Here is a 23,341-nt window from a genome sequence, read left to right on the forward strand (position 1 = left end):
GAAGGAAGATGGTTAAGTTACACTAGATGGCCTCAGTAAAAGTCCTCGCATTGAGTGAAAGGATACAGTCCTCAGGGGCAAGGAGTGTTTTACTAAATCTTAAAGTGAATTTAATAACATGGACACAGAGTGGATAGGACTTTGTTTTGTTTGGGGGATGGTAGTGGTAATTTTTAAATTTTTAATCATGAAAACAAATTAATAAATAAGAATAGATAAAAACTTTAAAAGACCATTTATCCTTTCATAAGAATTTAAGGATCACCTTGTTAATTTCAGTAGCAAACCCTATTGGAACTTTGATTGGAATTGTATTGAATTATAGATTCATTAAAAAGGAATTGGCTGGCTGTGGTGGCTCATACCTGCAATGCCAGCACTTTGAAAGGTAAAGGCAGGAGGATTATTTGAAGCCAGGAGTTCAAAACCAGTCTGGGCAGCAAAGTGAGACCTCATCTCTACAAAAAAAAAAAAAATTTAATTGGCTGTTGGCATGTGCCTGTAGTCCCAGCTACTCTGGAGGCTGAGGTAGAAGGATCTCTTGAGCCTAGGAGATTGAGGCTGCAGAGAGCTATGATGGCGTCACTGCACTCCAGCCTGAGTGACAGAGCGAGACCTTGTCTTAAAAAAATAAATAAATAAAAGGTATTGCTATTTCAATATTGTCTTCTCAGCCATGAAAATTATATGCCTTTCTATTTATTTAGGACTTCTTTTATGTACTCAGTAAAATTCTGTAACACTTTCCAGAGTCTTTTATATCTTTTGAAAGAAACTATATAAACAGAAATTTTATTATATTTAAAAATCAAGAAACCTAAGTTGCTGAGTCTGTGATTATTTATTCTTTGGATGAAAGACAAATAATAGTAATATATTATGATGAAGTGCCAGACAGACTACTTTGTATACTTTTTATGCGTTATCTCATTTAATCCCATCTAACTACCTTATGAGGTAGACATTATTGTTATGCCATTTTGCAGATGAGGAATGAGAGGCTCAGAGAGGAAATATAACTTGTCCAAAGTCACCCACAAGTATTTAGCAGACCCTAAATTTGAACAGTCAGTTTGACTTGAAAACAAATTGTATCAGACATATAAATGGATTCACCTTTTATAAGACTGTACGTTCTTTGCAGGCGCAAATGGGTCTCATGGGTTGTTTTTACTTTTGCACAAAGCTTTATTGCTATATATTAAATGAACATATATTATCTAATTCAGATACATCCTGTCACACTATTTTATAATAACTGGAACTATTTGATAAATACTTACTATAAACAAGCCCTGCTTTCTCCAGACAAATCCATTAATCATTACTACAACCTCATTAAACAAATGTTTTATCACTAGATAAGGAAATTGATACTTAGAAGTAATATACCCAACATCATACAGCTAAGAAGTATCAGATTGGGATTTGAATATTAACATATAGAATTGCATAATTCTTTTTTTATTTATTTATTAGAAACAGAAACAGAATCTCACTCTGTTGTCCAGGCTGGAGTGCAATGGATATTCACAGGTGTGATCAAAGCACACTACAGCCTTGAACTCCTGGGCTCAAGCGATCCTCCCACCTCAGTCTTCCAAGTAGCTAGGACTACAGGAGCACAGGATCATGCCCAGCTTACTTTTTTATACTACTACTTACCCCTCTTAGATATCTTTCTTTATCTCATTTTATCATTAATAGGTTACAGGTCTTTTGTCATTCTTTTTGGATACAGCTTCATTCAGACCTCCTTTCTTGCTCATAGCTTTACCCTTTTCCTGTATTGTCTGGCACTTGAATATTCAGATCTTTAGAATGAGAATCTGCCAAATAAGCCAAATGGGCTACTGTTTGGCATTGGAATTCTATTCCAGACCTCGCTGAAGCCTTACAAAAAAATATTGTCGAGAATGGAAAGTGCCAATAAATTTAAGTTTTCTAGAATATTAACATTTGGAAAGTGATGATTTCGATGAAGGAGAAAAGTGCCAAAGTGTGATAATCAACATCCTACCAAACAATCTAATGATGCATTTAGAGGAACAAATGTTGCATGATTCTTTATGCATCAGTTTTCTTTAATAATTCATGAAAGTAAGGTAACACGGTAAAGGACCTTATTGTACCCTACTCCTGGCCAGACGTGCCCCACATTTAATATATATCATAAATTTTAAAAGTATATCTGTTTCTAATGTTTCAAGTTCCTTTTCCGGTATGAAAGCTTCTTAGGCATATCAATACGCCTAATTATGACTGTTAGTTTCCCAAAACCCAAGAAAACCGTGTTTTAACCTCCAAAACTCACAGTATCCAAATCTGGAAAATAAATTTTTATTAAGTACCCCTTTACTGAAAACTACCATGTGTAAATATTGATCTGTGAGTAATGACTTCCTAAGCAGTACTGAAAATCCTTACCATCATTTACACATTCCCTTTTCAGTACACATGAACCCATACCAGCTTGATTGCATCCACTTTTTTGTGGGCATGTGCATATTGAGTCACATATCAGAAATTTGCCTCACTACATAAGTTATATCTGCTTTCTATCTTTTTTTTTTTTTTTTTGAGACTGAGTCTTACTCTTGCCCAGGATGGAGTGCAGTGGCATGATCTTGGCTCACCGTAACCTCCGTCTCCCGAGTTCAAGCAATTCTCCTGCCTCAGCCTCCCAAGTAGCTGGGATTACAGACATGTGCCACCACACTCAGCTAAATTTTGTATTTTTAGTACAGGTGGGTTTTCGCCATGTTGGTCAGGCTGGTCTCAAACACTTGACCTCAGGTGATCCACCTGCCTTCTATCTTTCTTAATTGCCGATGGCACCTGGTCGTCAAGTAATAAATTTGAATGATCTGCCTCCACTGTAGCGTGTGTGTGTGTGTGTGTGTGTGTGTGTGTGTGTGTGTGTGTGTCTCATTCTGTATCTCCAGTCTATACATATATATACATACATAAACAGCTTCTATACATATTTCTGACCCAGTCCCAGAAAAACTTGATCATTTGAGGGATCCATGTCTGTATCCTTCTACTAAATTGAAATTCTCATGAGGGCAGGGACTTTTTCATTTTGTTTTTTATATCCCTAGAACCTGTATGTGTATGCATAATGAATTTAAATTGTTGCTTTGGAATACAGTCAGATCTTCAAAATCTAGAAGTACAATGGAAACTGCTTTTGATAAGTCTTCTATATTAATATAAGAGAATTAAAAATAGATAGTGAGACAGCTACTCTGAGAAGCTTATGTTCTTACCTTAGATGAAAGGGAATTTGACAAGCTAATAGGAAAGCAGAATTGAATTAACTTATTAGCCTTTGGGTTTCTCAATAGTCTGAAGTTTCTTGTCTATCAGCATTGCCTGCCTTTGATGCATAGATAGCCTCCTACAGGGATTGCTGCCTTACAATCAAGGTCTGCAGATTTGTTTGTTATTAATAGAAATGTAAGTCTAATTTAGATAATAACTTAGGCAACTTTGTCACTTTTTAAAATTTTTAATTCTTACAGAAAAAGAAGGCATTGCTAGAATTTTCTGGATTGGTTTAAATCAACTGTACTCTGCTAGAGGCTGGGAATGGTCAGACCACAAACCATTAAACTTTCTCAACTGGGATCCAGGTAACTGCTCTTTCCCCACCCCCTCTGCACAGAACAAATCTTCAAGAAAGCAAAAGCTTCTCACTTACCAATAGCTTAGAAAAGTTTCAAAATCTTGGCAACTCTTATTATGGTTACCTCTCAGAAGAATTTTTTCTTCCTAAACCATTCTTTGTCTGAGAACTGTTCACTAAGAAAATAAATTTAAAAAAATAAATAAATAAACCATTCTTAATTATGGTACTGTTATAGCCAAGCTGAACCACACCATGGCAACTGAGCCTTTGAACCTTTAGACCTCTATAACCACCCTGCATTTTTATGTAAGAGCAGAATGAGTTCCACCACATGGCCTAGGAGTCATTCTGTGTCCCTAAAGGACTTGGCATGTCTATGACTGACCCATGCTGTATTTCATCTGCAGCTTAACTCTAATATGAAGTATCCCCTCATTTTCAAACTCTTGGGGTCTCCCCGCTATAGTACCCAAGTACTGACAACATAATGGTTGTATTTTATAATACAATAAATACCTCAAAAAAGTCTTGTAGGGAATAAAACAAACAAAATGCCACAGAGCCTGAAGACTTTCTCCCCAAATGAAGGATTAGACAACTTTGAAAAATAAAATCTTAGGCAAATGTAGAACCTAAAGTTAACACTAATTTCAGTACAAAACTGCTCTGCACGCATATGGGAAAACTGAGTTAGTCACTTTAGTTAATTTAGGTTGCTAAACTTCCTTATCAGTAAATGAAGTAATACTCTTATTATTTCAGTAAATAGAATCTTTAAAGATAATCTTTAATTCAAGGCCTTAATGGCATGACAATGATAAATTAATATTTTTACTTTATGGAGTAGCAAATTAAGAGCTACTAACCATGGAATATGACCTGGAAGTCATTTGGGGAAAAAAGGTTTTGTTTTGTTTTTGTTTTTAAAATTATAATATCATAGTGTTTTCCCCTTAGAGCCTATATTTTAGAAGAAAGACATATTTAAGCACATAATTATTTATTGGGGCTTACACATTTTAAGTATACCATGAGTTCCCATAAAAGCATAAAATTAGGAATACAAATTATTCTTTCTGACCACTATCCTGGCCCTAATTTTCTCATTCTAATGCTTTGAAAAATGTTCCCTTTTAAGATAGGCCCAGTGCACCTACCATAGGTGGATCCAGCTGTGCAAGAATGGATGCTGCGTCTGGTCTGTGGCAGAGCTTTCCCTGCGAAGCTCAACTGCCCTATGTCTGCAGGAAACCATTAAATAATACAGTGGAGTTAACAGGTATCTTCCTCACTTACTCATTCAAATAGGCCTTAAAATCATAGTTTTGTGAAAAAAAAGTAAATCATTTCTGACAACCATTTCCAACTTTCCTTCTCCTGATACTGACAGTATAGAAAAGTACTTGATTTTTGATCCTATGGTTAAATATTATCAACCATATATGAATAAAGCTTTGGTTGAGGTAATGAAGAATATTAAATAAAAATATGTATGTGCCCAGGAGAAGGCAGAGATATTCGAGATAGGAAATATACTTCTGTTTGTGTGTGGCTCTTTTTTCTCCAGAGCAGTGGTTCTCCAAGGGTGATCCCCAGACCAAGAACATCAGCATCACCTCTTCCTGTTAGAAACGCAAGCTCTCAGGACCCACTCTGGATTTGCTACAGCAGAAACTCCCAGGATGGGGTCCAGCAATCTGTATTGTTTGTTTTTTTGAGATGTAGTCTCCTTCTGTTGCCCAGGCTGGAGTGCAGTGGTACAGTCTCAGCTCACAGCAATGTCTGCCTCCTGGGTTCAAGGGATTCTCCTTCCTTAGCCTCCTGAGTAGCTGGGATTACAGGCATGCACCACCACACCTGGCTAATTTTTGTATTTTTAATAGAGACAGGGTTTCACCATGTTAGTCAAGCTGGTCTTGAACTCCTGACCTTGTGATCCTCCCGCCTTGGCCTCCCAAAGTGCTGGGATTACAGGCATTAGCCATTGCACCCAGCCAGCAATCTGTGTTTTAAGAAGCTCTCCATGTGGTTCTAATGCATGGTCAAGTCTGAGAACCACTACTGTGCATGCCTCCGTAATGAGGCAAAACCTATGGACTGAGGAGTAATCCCATGCTTCTCCACCCTGTGCTCCGCAGCACCTGGCCCTCTTCTATCCTCTGCCAGGCAGGTCTTTGCATCAAAAAATCAAGTAAAAAGGAGAGGTGCAGAAGGACAAAATGTGTACAATGAGGGGGGTTTTCCAGGGAGCTTGAGGATGAAAGAGACACAAGAACAACTGAAGTTTTTGAGGAGTAGAGAGGTTTGAGGCGTTTTTGAAAGAATGGAGAAGAGGAGTGCCTTGACTGTCAAACATAGGGCCTGATGTATACCTGGTATTTAATTACATCCTCACCAAGTGAGAGAAACTAATACTCAAAACTGGAGGGGTGTATTAGTCCATTTTCAAGCTACTGATAAAGACATACCCAAGACTGGAAAGAAAAAGAGGTTTAATGGACTTACAGTTCCACATGGCTGGGGAGGCCTCACAATCATGGCAGAAGGCAAATATGAGCAAGTCATGTCTCCCATGGATGGTGGTGGGCAAAGAGAGAGAGCTTGTGCAGGGAAACTCCCCCTTATAAAACCATCAGATCTTGTGAAACTTATTTGCTATCGTGAGAACAGCACAGGAGAGACATGCCCCCATGATTCAATTAGCTTTCACCAGGACCCTCCCACAATACATGGGAATTTAAGGTGAGATTTGGGTGGGGATACAGCCAGACCTATCAAGAGGAAAGGATTCATTCTGATTGGTTTGTTGTTTGCACAACTCATCATATTCTGCCCTCCAGAGGAAGTATTAACTGGCCTCTAAAGTTGTTTTAGCTAGCACTGACCAGTCCCATGGGGTCATATGGAAGGTGTCTGCTATGGCCGCAATTAATCTTTTTGTAAATGGGCTAGTGGCTCTATATTCTCTAATGCTTTTTGTTGTCTCTTTATGAGTGTCGAAAGTAATGGGTTCATATACTTGATCACCTTGTTGATCTTGCATCACCGGGCAAGCCAAGACCTCCCCTTCTAATGCCACTTGCCTAAGACAGAGTCCCAGTCTTTTTTCCAATTTATTGTGGGAGGGGGCTCAGGGAAAATCTCTGCCTCCTCTGTGGCACCTTTAGCTGATAACAGCGGGGCTGAGGGAGGAGGAGGATGTGGTAAGGTAGATAGTGGTTCTTCCTCTTTCCTTTTTTTGGCTCTTGTGTAGAGTGGGACCAAAGCAGCCTTAACTAAGGCCCGTAATGTTAAAGATGTTACTGGGACCCATTGCCCTTGTTCATGATGTCATTTAAGATTTCTTCCCACTTGCTCCCAGAGTTCTAGGTCTAGTGTGCCTTCTTCTGGGAATCATGGGTTATGGAAAACTATAGCTTGCATTAGGTCCCTTAATTGGGCCTTTGAGATCGAGGCTCCACTAGCTTTAAGCAGCTGTTTCAATACTTTTATATACTGTTGCTGTTGAGCTGATAGCTGTTGTCCCATGATAAAGCTCTAGCTTGAAAACCCCCTCGAACTTGGAAATCCCCAGTGGGCACCAATTACTTATTGTGCAGTCATTTCACTTTCGTTTTCGAGGGTTTGTCACAATCTGTTGCAGCACTCCTCACACAGGGCACTCTCTGCTGGGTCCATCCCGCAGACTCTGGCCGACAACCGATAAAAGGACTACTCAGACACAAGTATGCAGTGTAAGAGTAGTTAGGTGACTGCCTGGCTCTATTGGCCAGAGAGCAGCCCCAGGAAACTGGAGCTACTTGCTTTTATTCACTGCAGGCATAATGACGAAAATCTGGAGGAAACACAACCTGTAGGTAATTAGTATTTATTGTTCCGCTTTTAGGGAACTTCACTCAGGGATGATCAAAGGTCAGTTCCTGGTCAATTTAAGTAAACAAGCCTGTTTAAGATAAATTCCCCTACATTCCTTTGTACCTACTCCTTGCCCTCTGCCTCAGAGTTATAGAACAGCTGCCTTCAGCTATGCTCCCCTGGGGCTCTGCATCCTTTCCCTATAGCTTTTCCCACCACTATGACCAATCCCCAACAAAGGATGATTTTTCAGTATCCTGCTTTAAGGAACTATGAGTGAAGGGAATAAATCATCCAAATGTCTTATCATCTAAAAAGGAGCATAGAGCAATTTTTAAGGAAAAATTAGATATAGAATAAAGATTATAAGGGAATATTTTAAGATAATAGGGGAAATGAACATTTATCTTCCAAGTTGATTTAAACAAAATTTAGTCCATACAACAAAAGGCATAATAGAAAATCCAGCACAAATGAAAATAAACTAGAGCAATTGATGACAGATTAAGTAAATATCTCACAGTAGCAATTATTAAGTAAATCATGATGTTTCCACATGATTGAATAATATGCATTTACTAAAATAACTGTGCCAGCAGAAAAATACAAAGAACAAAACCAAATAATATGCCTATTTATCATTTTAATCTCATAAAAATATGTATTCATTGAGACAAAAATTAGAATATGAAAATAATTGCATTAAGTTCCATTATGGGTGATATTTTTCCTCTGTTCTTTTATCATAATTATAAAATATAACAATAATACATGCTATTTCAGAATATTAAAGTTAATTGAGTTATCTTGCAAGTGTAAGAGGCTAGCTGAATCTGAATCACTTTAAAAAACAAACTGTCCACATTTTTAAGATGCTGTGTTTTCTTACAACAGATATTCCAAATGGTTCTGAATCAGTGAAGTCTGAGTAACCAACTCACTTTCTGGTAGAAGTATTCTGCAGGGTTTTATACTTCATTCTTTTTTCTAATCTGGAAAGATTAGACCTTCACTTGTGAACTTTATCATGGTCAAAACAGAATCACTAATTCCATAAGGACCATCTGTCTAGCAGAGGGGAGGAAAGAAGTCCACGGGTAACCTTTGCCCTTTCCCTCCATTGCTGCCATCTCTTGTATGGAAAGTGTGTAAATGTCTTATTCTGTCCTTTAAATCTCTGCCTGTCCTTTGTTCAACAGTGAGCATTAATCTACATCCTCTTGCTAAGCTGACCATGCAAGAAAAGGAGGCTTGCCTTCTTATAATCTTCTCAAGGACAGAGACTGCAGGGAAACCTAACAAGTTCCATACCCAGGAAAAGATTTGTCAGAAACTGACTTAAGGCACATTTTTCTACTGTCTACTTGGACTAAGGGCAATCTCTCCCTTGATTGTGTCCAAACCTTTTAATAGTCTGCGCTCAGCCATATAGCACATTGATATCATGTTAAAAAGTCACATCATTTTCTGAATCCCAGTGGGAATTCCTATGATGCCATGTATACCTCATTTATGTGGTAGGCACCACATAAATTCATGTCACTGTAGCATCTGAGATCACATTCCCCAGTTTTCCAGAAGACTCATTATTCAAGAAAAAAGAATTTGCAGTGTTATTGATTCAAAATAGATGTATTTTTACTGGAATATAAATAGCTGCTTTTCCCTCAGATGTCTGGACATACTCAGATACCCGCTGTGATGCAGGCTGGCTGCCAAATAATGGATTTTGCTATCTGCTGGTAAATGAAAGTAATTCCTGGGATAAGGCACATACGAAATGCAAAGCCTTCAGTAGTGACCTGATCAGCATTCATTCTCTAGCAGATGTGGAGGTGGTTGTCACAAAACTCCATAATGAGGGTAAGTTTTTAAAAATATCCTGTTTGAGAGGCTGAAGACGTTTTAAAGCATCCCTGTTTTAGACTCTTGGTGGGAATGAAAAGCTTACAGATTCATCTCACAGGTCAGCACTGTCAGATAGGATTGTCTATGGTGATGGAACTGTTCTACAATAGGCGCTGTCTAGTGTGGTGGCCACAAGCCACATGCAGTTTTTGAGCACTTGGCATGTAGCTATGGCAACTGAGGAACTGAATTATTACTTTTACTTCATTTTATTTTTATTGTTTTTTCCAGCTTCAGCCTTTCTGTTGTAGGACTTTTACTTCATTTTAATTAAGTGGCCACATGTGCCTAGTGGCAACCAATTTGACAGTACCACCACTGATTGAATGATTTCCCTCTTCTCATGAGCTAAATTCTATTTAAGTTGTGCCAAAAACTTAAGTGATAATTACTTTACTTTTGTAATTATTTGAAAGTTAAAGACTGGTAAAGGAAAATGTACTAGACTGACAGTATTATAATCTCTTCCCAGAATTCACTAATAATAGCTAAGAGTAGGAACCTACTCAGTGCCAGCCTGGTGCTCCTTGTTTCACTTGTGAAGGCAGCAGAGTCATACCAGGGCAGCAGTGGACAGTATTTCTATTCAAATTGGGATAGGTATGATTGTATTTATAGAATTTCATTCATCCCATAAAGCAGAGTTCATCTACACCAGATATCAGGAACACCCAGCCTGCAGATGTTCTACCCTGTACTTTACTTGCACAACTGACTTGAAAAGCTTTCATTACCCAACTTGCCTGCCTTATCAACATATTAATAATCAACTTAAGAATACTAAAAAGGCTCTTAAAACTCCATATCAGAATGTAAAAATTCATATAACAATGTATATATTAAAGTATGAAATTGAGCAAAACCAAACAAATAAAACATTTTTCTTTTAGATGCCAAAGAAGAAATATGGACAGGCCTTAAGAACATAAATATACCAACTTTATTTCAGTGGTCAGATGGTACTGAAGTTACTCTAACATATTGGGATGAGAATGAGCCAAATGTTCCCTACAATAAGACGCCCAACTGTGTTTCTTTCTTAGGAGAGGTAGGAAACTCCTCTGGTTTATTTATATTCTTACCTAATGTTAATTATGTTATACCTAATGATAATATTAAGATTTCTTTGGTTGGGATGTGTGTGTATAAGCTGGAAAAGAAAATAAAAGGTAAGGGCCCTCTAGATCACGGGTACAGGACTACAAACAATTACCTGTTAAGAACTGGGCCACACAGCAGGAGGTGAGCAGCGAGCAACAAACATCACTGCCTGAGCTCCACCTCCTGTCAGATTGGCAGCAGCATTAGAGTCTCATAGGACAGTGAACCCTATTGTGAACTGCACATGCAAGGGACCTAGGTTGCATGTTCCTGTGGAACAATTTCATCCCAAAACTATCCTCCTCCCCACCGTCTGTGGAAAAATTGTCTTCCACAAAACTGGTCCCTGGTGCCAAAGGTTGGCAAAAAAATAATCTAGAGTCTAGATTATCTTTCTGGTAGCTACTTTGAAAAGGTGAATAAAAACAATTACTAAATAACCAACCGACATCCTATCTGAGAGCATCTCTTTTGGTCTCAAACAGATACAGAGAATCCCTTTAGAACTCAGATTCTTGTGCCAGACCGATTCCAGCAATTTGCTTTCTCTCAGGACCAGGGCCTCAACTCACCTTTCTGTCATCAATGTGATATTGGGCAGATAGCCACAACTTAACCTGAAGAATCCCATCTTCCAAATTCATGTTCAGATTGTTTTATATCAATACTACTTTGAGAAGTGAAAAAATAATTTTATTTAAAAATTAGGCCTAACTTTTTCAGAGAACATCTTATTCCTGTAGAATGCCTAAACATTTTTTTTTTTTTTTTGAGATGGAGTCTCACTCTGTTGCCCAGGCTGGAGTGCAATGGCACAATCTTGGCTCACTGTAACTCCCCATCCCGGGTTCAAGTGATTATCCTGCCTCAGCCTCCTGAGTAGCTAGGATTACAAGCGTGTGCCACCACACCCAGCTAATTTTTGTATTTTTAGTAGAGTCAGGGTTTCACCATGCTAGTCAGGGTGGTCTCGAAATCCTGACCTCGTGATCCGCCTGCCCCCTCCCAAAGTGCTGGGATTACAGGCGTGAGCCACCATGACCAGCTGCCTAAACATTTTTTGAACATCCTTTATTATAATCCAAAATAGGCTGTGTCTTGAGCAGAAAAGATATATGTACCTCTTTGTTTCATTTCCTGTGGACTCCTAATTGGTTATGATATCACTCAGACATCTAAAGAGACTTAAGTGGAAACAACAAATGTTATGTGTATTTAAAAGAAATTTAGAAAGGTGTCACATTTGGTGCTCTGTTTAAAAGGATATCAAACATGATAGAAGAACATCAGATTATGGAAAGGGGTTCCCATGGGCAAGAGTGAATTGATGACATACCTAGACAGCATTCCAGTGCTCAAAACTGACCCTTATTACAATCAACTTATTAAAATTTAATTTGAAGAAAGCAAAGTGATTTACTCAATTTAGCAAATTAATGCTAAGTAGCATATTTGAAAGAGGTAATTTTGAAGTCTAGGCTGAAGTAGAGTTGAAACTTTTGATCTAGAATTCGTGGAGAATAGCTATTCTAACTACCATCATTGTTTTACACATGAGGAAACTGAGAAAGGGAGGTTGATGATGTGCCTAAAAGTTTCAAACTTTGGCCATGCCATAGGGAAGAAGACTAGAATGCTGGCAACAGTGGTCTGAAATCATCTCTCTTCAACTTCTATACTAAATGTCCTTTGATGATTTTATTGTTACTCTTATAAGAAAATGAAATTTATCCACAATGTGACCTTGAGGTGATGCTGAGGTAACTGGCTGTGAGCCATCACTTTGCAAGCCTCTAGGAGTGTGTTCTCACATTTGATAATTTATTTGTATTTCTCTCTCTCTCTCTCTCTCACACACACACACACACACACACACACACACATAGATTTTGTGAGTTCAGTTCTGAATATGCGGTAAATAATTTCCTTTCCAAGCAAATGTTTTTGTCTCCTTTCAAAGCTAGGTCAGTGGAAAGTCCAATCATGTGAGGAGAAACTAAAATACGTATGTAAGAAAAAGGGAGAAAAACTGAATGACACAAGTTCTGATAAGATGTGTCCTCCAGATGAGGTAGGTAAAATCCTTGTGTAAATTTTCCCAAGCAGTGTTACAACTTCTTGGTTAGAAATGGTAGCTGAGACTTAAACAATTCAGACTCATAAAATAGAAGAAACTACTAGGTTCTGTCCACTTATGTTAGAACAAGCCAGAAGGCAGTGAGTCATAGCATATTGGCATTCTTACAGGATGAAAAAGAGTTACCTATTTGAAAATTTCTACAAGTATTTTTAGGATTACTATCCTCAAGGCTGATATCTTTACCTCCCCCACTAATATTAATATTCAAAAATAATTCATACAGCAAATATTATACTCTTATGATGAGCTAGACACCAAGGATAAAGAGAAGTGGCCTATGCCTTTTATTTGACACAGGCTCACAGTCTTGTGGAGGTTATCTGTGAAATTGCATCCCACCCTCGTCACATGTATGAATTCAACGGCCATGTCCTCAGTTTCCGCAAGTTCTAAGATGTTATCAATGTAACAGAAACATGCTTTAAAAGGGGACACCATCAAGTCCAGAAAACAGTTTGACAATATTTTCCTCTGATTTAGGGCTGGAAGAGACATGGAGAAACCTGTTATAAGATTTACGAGGATGAGGTCCCTTTTGGAACAAACTGCAATCTGACTATCACTAGCAGGTGTGACCATCAGTAAATTTGTTCTCATAAACTTTCAACTCTTAGTTCTTCTGCTAAACAGTCTTCCTAAGAAAAAGATGTTATCTTCCAATAGAGTCAATCATTGTGAAACACTTGCGAATTTGATTCTCTTTTTGTAGATTTGAGCAAGAATACCTAAATGATTTGATGAAAAAGTATGATAAATCTCGAAGAAAATACTTCTGGACTGGCCTGAGAGATGTAGGTTCTCATGGAGAGTATAATTGGGCAACTGTTGGTGGAAGAAAGCGGGCCGTAACCTTTTCCAACTGGAATTTTCTTGAGCCAGGTGTGTCTTCATCTTTAAAGTAGTAGAATACTGTGACTAATGAAAGGCAGCATTCCTCCCAAAGATGTTCTTCACTTACTTTTGAAATGTGAGGTCCGTGATAATCTTTAGGATTGGAATCTGTCTATGGAATCATAAATAGAAGCAGTGGCTATGTCTTCCCTATTATGTCCTCAGGAATAATTCAATGAAAGAAGTTCAAAAACTTAGTTCTCCCAAACCACCGTCTAATGGCTCAGAGCTAGAACCACCAGTGTGAGTTTTTAAATCTTTTCTGTGTAAATCTCAAATAGAATCTACAAGTTCTCATGTGAAACTCTACATTTTCATCGCTCTTCTCCTTAACCTTTCTTCAAAACAATATGTTTTCTTCCATTATTCTCAATGGGTAAGAATTATGGAGGCTATATTGTGTGTATTATTTATTTTGTTTTTGTTCATTTGTTTTGAGATAGAGTCTCACACTGTTGCCCAGGCTGGAATGCAGAGGTGTTATCTTGGCTCACTGCAACCTCTGCCTCCCAAGTTCAAGTGATTCTCCTGCCTCAGCCTCCCAAGTAGCTGGGATTATAGGTGCACACCATCAAACCCGGCTGGTTTTTGTATTTTTGTAGAAATGGGGTTTTACCATGTTGGCCAGGCTGGTCTCAATCTCCTGATCTCAAGTTATCCACCCCCCTCGGTCTCCCAAAGTGCTGGGATTACAAGTGTGAGCCACCGTGCCTGGCCTCTTATTTTGAAAGTTAGTTCCTCTTTCTCCAAACAGCCTAAAGCATTGACCATAATTTGCCATAGAATCAGAATACCTGAGCTGGAAAAGACATCAGAAATACTTTTAGAGTTAAGAAAACAAAGACTTTAAAGGGTGATTTACTTGACAAAGATCATCTGGTTATTGAATTAATAAAATCTAGAGTTTCTGATTTTTAAGCCAGTGGCTTTGAATAAGACAACAATATAAAGCATTCTACTTTTCACCCATTGAATTATTTATATTTTATTGCATTAGTGTAATGTGATCAGGAAGACTATCTTTTATAACACAGAGATTAGAAAATATGAGCTTACAGTTGAACATGAAATTTGAAATAGAAAATGCCCACAAAAGTTATGACACATCATCACCATCAACATGAGTGATGTTGCTAGTAACAAAGTCATCCTTTATGTACAGAAGAAGATGGAGTATACAGGTGTTGATCCTGGTTAACTCTTATCTTAAATTAGGAACATTCTAATAGATAAAGCACATAGATTTCTTTTTTCTTCTTTTGTTTGTTTTTTTTTTTTTTTTTTTTTTGAGACAGAGTTTTGCTCTTCTCACCCAGGCGGAGTGCAATGGTGTGATCTCGGCTCACTGCACCCTCTGCCTCCCTGGTACAAATGATGCTCCTGCCTCAGCCTCCTGAGTAGCTGGGATTACAGGCATGCACCACCATGCCCAGCCAATTTTGTATTTTTAGTAGAAATGGAGTTTCACCATGTTGTCCAGGCTGATCTTGAACTCCCGACCTCAGGTGATCCATCTGCCTCAGCCTCCCGAAGTGCTGGGATTATAGGCGTGAGCCACCGCACCCTGCCAGATTTCTTTTCTAGACACTCAGACATCTTAGAGTAAAGGTCAATGACTAAGTCTTGGTGGTTGGAAAGGTGCTTGGAAAGTAACTACCATGACTGCTTCCTCCATTCTATGGCCAGAAAGCCTGCATGAAGCTCTCTTTACCATCATTCCTCCCATCCTCAGCCAACTTCGTTTATCATGGGCACGTCAATAGCGGGACAAAACAGGGAAAAATAGCACACCCATTCAGGGTAGCAAGGCAATTATTTTTCCCAGTGTCTTGTTCCTCTTGCTGTTTGTGTATAAGAGACCATGTGGCTTCTCTGTTTGGTGGGATAGAAGTTGTCCTCACTACTTTTCAATGTATGTGACTCTTGTTGTCTTCTGCCTGCTTCAGGCAGTGTGGTATAATGGAAAATGGAACATGACCCTTTGTCAGACAATCTGGATTCAATCCCGACTCTACCACTCACTAACTGACTATGGGCAAGTTACTTAGTCTTCATTTAGAAAATGGAACTGATATTACAAACTACTTTTTAATACTGTTATGAATACATAAAATTATGACTGTCACAAAATAAACAGTAAAAAATATATGTTATCACATACCTCCTTCTACCTTTATTGCACCAGCTTTTCCTTTGGATCAGAATCTGAGAGAGTTGTATTTTGAGGTTTACTAAGTTGCTTAAAAACTGCTCAAAGTTGTTAAGCTAATTTGAACCTCTATCCTAAGCAGCAGTAGTGTTTAGGGTACAGTTCTAGAAACAAACCACCTGGGCACAAATCCTGGGGCAACCACTTACCTAATTCTATGACCTTGAACACGTCACTTAATTCTCAATGTACCTCAAATTATGACAATAGAATCTCCCCTATAGGTTTGTTCTGAGGATTAATCATTTTAGAAAAGTACTTTAAAATAATAAACACTGCCTGTCATTATTATTCTGAACAACACATTTCTTTCCTTTCTGTGTTCCTTTTTTTTTTTTTTTGTATTCTCTCTCCTCAACATTGCTGAAATAAAGAGTAGAAACACTAGAAAATGTTTGAACTTTAACATTTTAATTTTTTAATTGAGCTTTCCACTTCAATCCCAGCTTCCCCAGGTGGCTGTGTGGCTATGTCTACTGGAAAGTCTCTTGGAAAATGGGAGATAAAAGACTGCAGAAGCTTCAGAGCACTTTCAATTTGCAAGAAAATAAGTGGACCCCTTGAGCCTGAAGAAGCAGCCCCTAAGCCTGATGAACCCTGTCCTGAAGGCTGGCAGAGTTTACCCTCAAGTCTTTCTTGTTATAAGGTGAAGTAACATTCTCACTCTATCCTTCAATGAAGTTATTTTTCTACCATCCTAGTTCATGTCCTTGTACAATTATGCTCTTCTCCATAGTCCTATGTCACCTAACTAAAGTGCTCTGGAGCACAGAGTCCTTGGCAGGGCATCACTGAACCTCTGGCGTGAGGCAGCTCAGCCCCACACCCTGCACGTGTCCTACCCAAAAGGACAGGGCCAAAGCCAGAACTGGCTCCTTCCCAAGGTCTTATTTTCCCAGTAAGTTGGTATACTGTATGCCATACTGCCATACTGCCACTGTGCCTATGATCCTCATATTCATCTAATTCTTGTCAAATTAAGAAGTCCAGCACTTCTTATGATGTAAAATATATATATATCTCTGTGTGTGTGTGTGTGTGTGTGTGTGTGTGTATTTGTTTATTTATTTGGGTCTGCATCAGTCAACTAGTCCCATAAACCAACCATTAGATGCCACCCCAAAATTTGGTAGCTATGACAACAAACATTTAGCCTCACATTCATGCAGATCTCCAGGCCAGTTAGGGTTTAACTGATTTAGATTGGGCTTGAATGGTGACCTCTACTTCCAACTTCAGGTCAGATGTGCTGGGCTCCAGTCCTTCATCTAGGGCTCAAGCTGAAAGGGCAACAGATTTCAGGGGCTTGTTGTTCTCATGGTATATCACTGGAGCCCAAGAAGGCAAGCCAACCATATAAGCACATTTCAGGCCTCTGCTCACTTTACCTCCACTAATATCCCATCAACACAGTAAGTCATATGGCCAAGCCCCATGTCAAGGTACAAAGAAGTATATTCCACCCACCAAAGGGCTGTGACAAGACCGTCTAATTATATTACAAGGAACAGAAGAATTGGGACAAATATAATTCATCCTGTCATTGTGTCATCGTCTCTTCCTCCTCCTCCTCTTCTTTCTCTTTCTTCTTTCTTCTTCTTTTGAAACAGCCCAAGTTCCAGATTTAGTTTTGCCACCTTCTGTCAATGTTTACACACCAGTGCAGACTGCTCTTTGGTCCTTCCTCATCAGAAAATAGTTCTATTTTTGTGTGGGTCACAGTATCTTACATTCAAAATTTATATTGTTAGCACATTTCTTTGCCAAAGCCTACTCCCAAAGCATTTATATGTATCCTTTACAGCCTTGCACACTGGTTCATTATATCTTTCAAGGTCTTAAGGATACAAGAGAACATGGCTCTTGTTGGAACAATTCCTGGACCTGGCTGAGGAAGGCCATCCATCTGACTACAGGGACTGGCCCCTGTGCTGGCCTTTAGTTGAATTGACACTTTCAGCAGGACCTGTCTGGGCCTCAGTATATGTGCATTTACCTATGCCTTCATTACACCTGTAAGAATTCATTTCAGGGGAACACACACAACAGTAATTGATTTTAACACTGTGGAGTACTTTATGATTATACCAGAAAACAAATTAACATTATATTTTACTAAGGTATTCCATGCAGAAAGAATTGTGAGAAAGAGGAACTGGGAAGAAGCTGAACGATTCTGCCAAGCCCTTGGAGCACACCTTTCTAGCTTCAGCCATGCAGATGAACTAAAGGATTTTCTTCACTTTTTGATGGACCAGTTCAGGTAATAATTTTAGAATGAGAATTTCTTCTTTTTTTAATTATTGTACTTTAGGTCCTGGGTACATGTGCAAATCATGCAGGATTGTTGCATAGGTATATACATGGCAAGGTGGTTTGCTACCTCTATCCCCCCTATATCTGGCATTTCTCCCCATGTTATCTCTCCCCAACCTCTCCACCCCCTGCTGTCCTGCCCCTAGTCCCCGCCCCCAACAGACCCTAGTGTGTGATGCTCCCCTCCCTGTGTCCATATGTTCTCATTGTTCAACACCTGCCTATGAATGAGAACATGCAGTGGTTGTAGAATGAGAATCTCTATGCTGAATTTGATGTCCTCTAGATAGTCAAAATTGACACGTTCTTACCCTCTCTCCCTGTTGGAAAAAAAATTTACATGCTTTATTATCTAAAAGGTCATTTGGTGCTTAGCAGTCATGCAACATCAAGCACTCTTAATGTGCAGACACTATGAGGAATCTAAAGATGAATGAGATATATTCCCTACCCTCTGTTTAATAAAGTCCAACAGCAATGTATGGCAGAAAATGTAGAACATAGACAAGGAAGGGCCTTGAGAATTCAGAGGAGGGGGAGAGTGTTCTGGGAGTATAATCAGGAAAAATGTCGTAAAGAAGGCTGATTCTTGAAAGGTAGGTATTATTTCAAAAGGCAAGATAGGAGAAGGAAAAGGAGCCAGAAAAAAAAAAAAAAAAAACGGAGAACATAAACAAAGGAACTGAGAACGGAATGTACATATATGGTCAAGGAGAAATGAGTCATACAAATTAGTTAGAAAATGGGATTTGGATATGAAATTGGAATGTCCTTGTTTGCCAGGGAAGGAGTTTGATCTTAAGTCAATAAGCACAACCAAACAAAAAACAAGGTGCATGTGTGTGTATTTATGCATATACACATATAGAGAGAGAGGAAGAGATTTCACCATGTTGGCCAGGCTGGTCTTGAACTTCTGACTTCAGGTGATCCACCCACCTTTGCCTACCAAAGTGCCGGGATTACAGTCATGAGCCACCACACCTGGCTTATTTTTAGTTTTGATTAAGTGCGAGTCTGCAAATTTGCCCAGATGTGCTTTAAGAAAGCTTCTGCTGTGTTTTTCTCATTAGAGAATGTAGTTTCACTACAGTGTACTGGGAGCCTATGTAAAATACAATACCTGTGTTCCATAAGTAGTTATTTATTAAGCATCTATTGTAGAACCTCAAGTATTCTAGACTTCGGTGTCTAGTGTTAGAAATTAATATACAAAATTTCATTGCAGACTGACCCAAGGCAATTTGTATATATTAAATATTAACTGTTGGTTTCTTTTTGAGGTGAGTGTTAGCTATTCCCTCAACCTTGAGAATAGATTATAATAAATACAAAATTCAGACCAAATTCTTCCACACATACAGATATTTGCTATGCAAACATTCATCGAAGCAGACACAAAACATTTTATGCAGACTGTTTTGTAAGCTTCACAACATCCCAGCAATCTGTCCTTTTGGTATTATAACTATCACCTTGCACAGGTTTACTTGAAGCAGGTGTGACAACATTCTGGGGCAGCATTCTGTTCCCATTGTAGTCAATATATGGCCATCACAATCACCTGACCCAATGACTGGATGTGGGGTTGTTTAGAATCAAGCCCTAGTGACATACGGGCTGTGGCCTCACAAGATTCTAATATACTCTTGAGAAGTGTGAGAGTTGCTCTAAATATTTTGGCTAATCCCTGCCTCTCAAGTAACTTACATTTCGTTAATGAGAGCCCATTCCTACCTATCATGCCAATGAACGAGCTTCTGATTTCACTGACATTAATCTAGTTCTCATATTCGCTCTGCTCATGACCAAAGCCTCCAGCATGACTTTGGTGATCATGGAAGTCCTCATGGTGGCCACCTCTGGAGCATGGCCTTTCTAATACACCATCAATTCTTCCTGACATGTAAATTTCAAGCAGGACAACTTAACACCCCTTAGATCTCAAGCTTGACACACACAATATCATACCGTCCAGGTAAAGTATTTTTAAGTAAATACTGACATAAGCTCTAGATTCCAAGCAAGCGGTTAGTAACTCTAACTGGAATGAGGAGTCATGGATAAGTACTAAGAAATGAGGTTGTAGATATTTGTGAGAAACAATAAAGAGAAAACATTGGAATATCATATATGATAGAAATGACCATTAAGAGCATCCATATACAGAATGAATTACACTAGGCAACAAAACTAACATGAAAGGAACTTTTCATGATTTATTTCTTTGTTTGGAATCACACTTGTTAAGCACTCCATTAAAAAATTAATACAAGTTCATTATAGAAAATTTGGAAAATATGAAAACAGCTAATGAAGCAATCACCTCAAATCCTAGCTCCTGATTATAAACATAGTAAACATTTAGTGTAAACCCTTTCCATTTACTTACATCTCTGCACATATAGCTTTTATAAATCCTATTTTCCATAGAATATACTATGTTTAAATTTTTCTAATCATAGAAGTAATGATCATAGAATTTAGAAAACAGAGCAGCACAGAGAAAAAGCAAATCTCCATAATCCCTTCATTCACAGGAACTGTATTTTATTTGTACTCTGATCCTAGCAGCTAACACAATGTTGTAGTAAGCAGACTGTGTTATTTGCTTAATAACTTCTCCATAATAAAGAAATCATTTGCCTGTGCTCTGTGCTTACTGAACATATTCTAAAACCAAAATTGTAACCATAGCTTAAAGGAAAGAAAGAACCAAACCCATTTATATTAGAAAATGATTCTAAAGCTTACTCCTCGAATCCCTTGGCTCTTTATCGCAGGAATTGACCTTTCTCTGCAAGATATCCATTGCCCAAATTGTGTATTGCATGCCAAGGAGTTAAGTCATATTATGCTGTACCTCTCACAATCTACATTCCACATCTCTATTTGTATTTCAGTGAAAAGGATTCATGGTGCACCGAATCATTAAGGCTCTAAGATCTTTGCAACTCTTAATGGCAGCCCAACAGGGAAAGCCATTGTAGGGCAAAAATAGCCATAGGATTAGAGAAGAAAGCCTTGTTTGCAATGCCATTGCTGCTGTGTACACTACCTCCTGTGATGTGGCATGAATAGATTTAGACATAAATCTAAGGCTTTGAAGAATAAGCACCCTCATCAAATAGTATTTATTGGGGGTTATGGCTGAGATACTGTTTTCCTCAGCACCCAGATGCAGCAGGAAATTTGATTGAGAATAGGAATTGTAACACAATTACACATATTAACCTTTTATGCAATCTCTTTTTAACCTAAAAGTTTTAAAACCATACATTTAGTGCTTGGAGTAGCAGGAATTTATAAAGAGAGAGAGGGAATCTCAGTTGACTTGATTACCCAGTTATGATCAGGTGCAATTTCTTTGCCCTCACATTTTTTGTGAGGGCAAAAAATCAACATTGGAAGTGTGCAGTGATTAATGTGATATCCAATTTCTTCTTCCCTTTGTCTGCCTACAGCTAAACTATCAAACCAGGAATGAGTTACAATTGAGGAAATATTTTCCACTTCTAATCCTATACACACACACACACAAATACATACAAGTAGCTATTATTTTCTGTATTTATGACATGCTAGTGAATTCTTTAAAGCCGAAATCTATAAATTTCTGTGTTGAAATGAAGCTCAGTTTCAGAAAGTAGTAGAGATTAGAAATTTTGGACAATCGAGCAAACTCTTTTCTCTGGGAAACTGTCCTCTGAGGTTCAGCAAAGAAGCCAGAAATGGGCTTGAAAGCGGAGATGTTTCTCAGTGGAAGGAAGGGGAGCTATTAGCTGAGAGAAGACTGGGTAAGGGCTTGAGGAGCCTGGAAAGTTGAGGACAAACTTCTAAAAAGGCCACCAGTGGGAGCCTCTGCAATGTAGGTGACAAATGATCTTTGATCATCTTCCTGATTGTATTGTGGATTGTGTAAAGAAGATAAAATAGCTAATGCTTACTTTAGGGAAACACAAAATTCTACACAAATTCCCCAGGCCCAAATATATAACATGCTAAGATTTGGGAGAAATGGAGTTATTTCCCCCAAGTAAGTATGAGCAGGAAAACTTAACTGCCTCTCTATTTTAGCTGTCTGGCTTTAATTGTGCTGTATATGGCAATTGTCTAGACCCTGTGGTTTAGAAATCCAGAACTCAGGCAGTATGATGGAAGCCTATAAGAAAGGTTTGATGAGCTAAAGGCATAAACTGCAAATTCCTCTTGTAGCTACTAAATTTAAACTGGACTTAATTGTCCCCACTGGATATATCTTAAGTCCACAAATTGGTGGATCTTTCTCTATAAAAGAAAACAATATAACAATAAAAACCAAAAGAGGATGGTCCTCATTCATATTCCGTTGCATTAAGTCAAAAGCTTTGAGGTTGAAAAGATGAAAAAGTACTTATTGTTATTAAAATATGAGGGAATGTTGAACAAAGGTAAGAAATAAAGAAAAACAATTATTTATTAAAAATAAGAAATGAGTTTAAAATTCTTTGCTTCAGCCTTGGATTCACTAGTACATTTTATTAAAATTCACCTATTATATTTCTCTGTAGACTTATACCTATATGTCCCATATATTCTGCAGAACTTGAGAGTATGGATTGTTTTTCGATTTGGAATCTACCCCTTCTCTAAAATATATTCTGCATTATGCTTACAGGCATATTACATTTATATACATGTATACATGCAGATGTACTGATCATATGTAACGTGTGGCAACAAAAGGTTGATTATATGGAGTTTTATTGGTTGCCTAAAAGTATAATAAATTTTAGGAAATGTTTTCAAATGGAGTTAGAGGCAGAGAAAAATTTCTATGCTTATATCATGTCTACTTATGCTGGATATTTATCCCTGGCTAGAGCATAAATGTATTGGAGGGGAAAGGATTACTTACATGTGTGTTCCTGCCTCTATATGATTGTGTAGATAGTCTTCCTTGGAAGGTCTACCCTTCTTCCTCTTGGCCAGTCTGAATACTGGCATTCAGATCATGGCTAGACAGAAATGTTAACCATCCCTTGAAGAATATCTTTTGTCCTACCAACCTCACGAAGTCTTTCTTCATTTTCTGCAGTCCACAGTGACCTCTCCTTTCTCTGAACTTTTGTATAACCTAAGATGTATACAACTCATTTGATAGCTTTCATAATTGGTCTTTCCTTTTTTGTTCATAACATATCTTATCTCTCTATTTTATATTACATTTGAGGGTAGATATTAGGTCTTATACTTCTCTGTGTCCTCATTGCTCCTAGCTCAGTACCTTTTACATAAAAGTATAATA

The 23,341-nt window shown here is 38.2% G+C and overlaps 1 protein-coding gene across 2 annotated transcripts in view; it reads left to right on the forward strand.

Annotated features, from left to right (window-relative positions):
* The window catches only part of LY75 (lymphocyte antigen 75), a 138,501-nt gene that overhangs the window by 15,504 nt on the left and 99,656 nt on the right, over positions 1-23,341 (forward strand). For both annotated transcript variants that reach the window (XM_012454844.2, XM_012454847.2), the window contains exons 5-13: positions 3,528-3,638; positions 4,773-4,913; positions 9,161-9,352; positions 10,288-10,445; positions 12,459-12,569; positions 13,119-13,207; positions 13,348-13,517; positions 16,185-16,384; positions 17,859-18,001. In XM_012454844.2, the coding sequence (XP_012310267.1) occupies positions 3,528-3,638; positions 4,773-4,913; positions 9,161-9,352; positions 10,288-10,445; positions 12,459-12,569; positions 13,119-13,207; positions 13,348-13,517; positions 16,185-16,384; positions 17,859-18,001 (1,315 nt within the window). The remainder of the gene's footprint in view (positions 1-3,527; positions 3,639-4,772; positions 4,914-9,160; positions 9,353-10,287; positions 10,446-12,458; positions 12,570-13,118; positions 13,208-13,347; positions 13,518-16,184; positions 16,385-17,858; positions 18,002-23,341) is intronic.

Source organism: Aotus nancymaae, unplaced genomic scaffold, assembly GCF_030222135.1.
Source record: "Aotus nancymaae isolate 86718 unplaced genomic scaffold, 86718_ANA_hifiasm-v0.15.2.pri h1tg000029l, whole genome shotgun sequence".
Lineage (NCBI taxonomy): Eukaryota > Metazoa > Chordata > Mammalia > Primates > Aotidae > Aotus > Aotus nancymaae.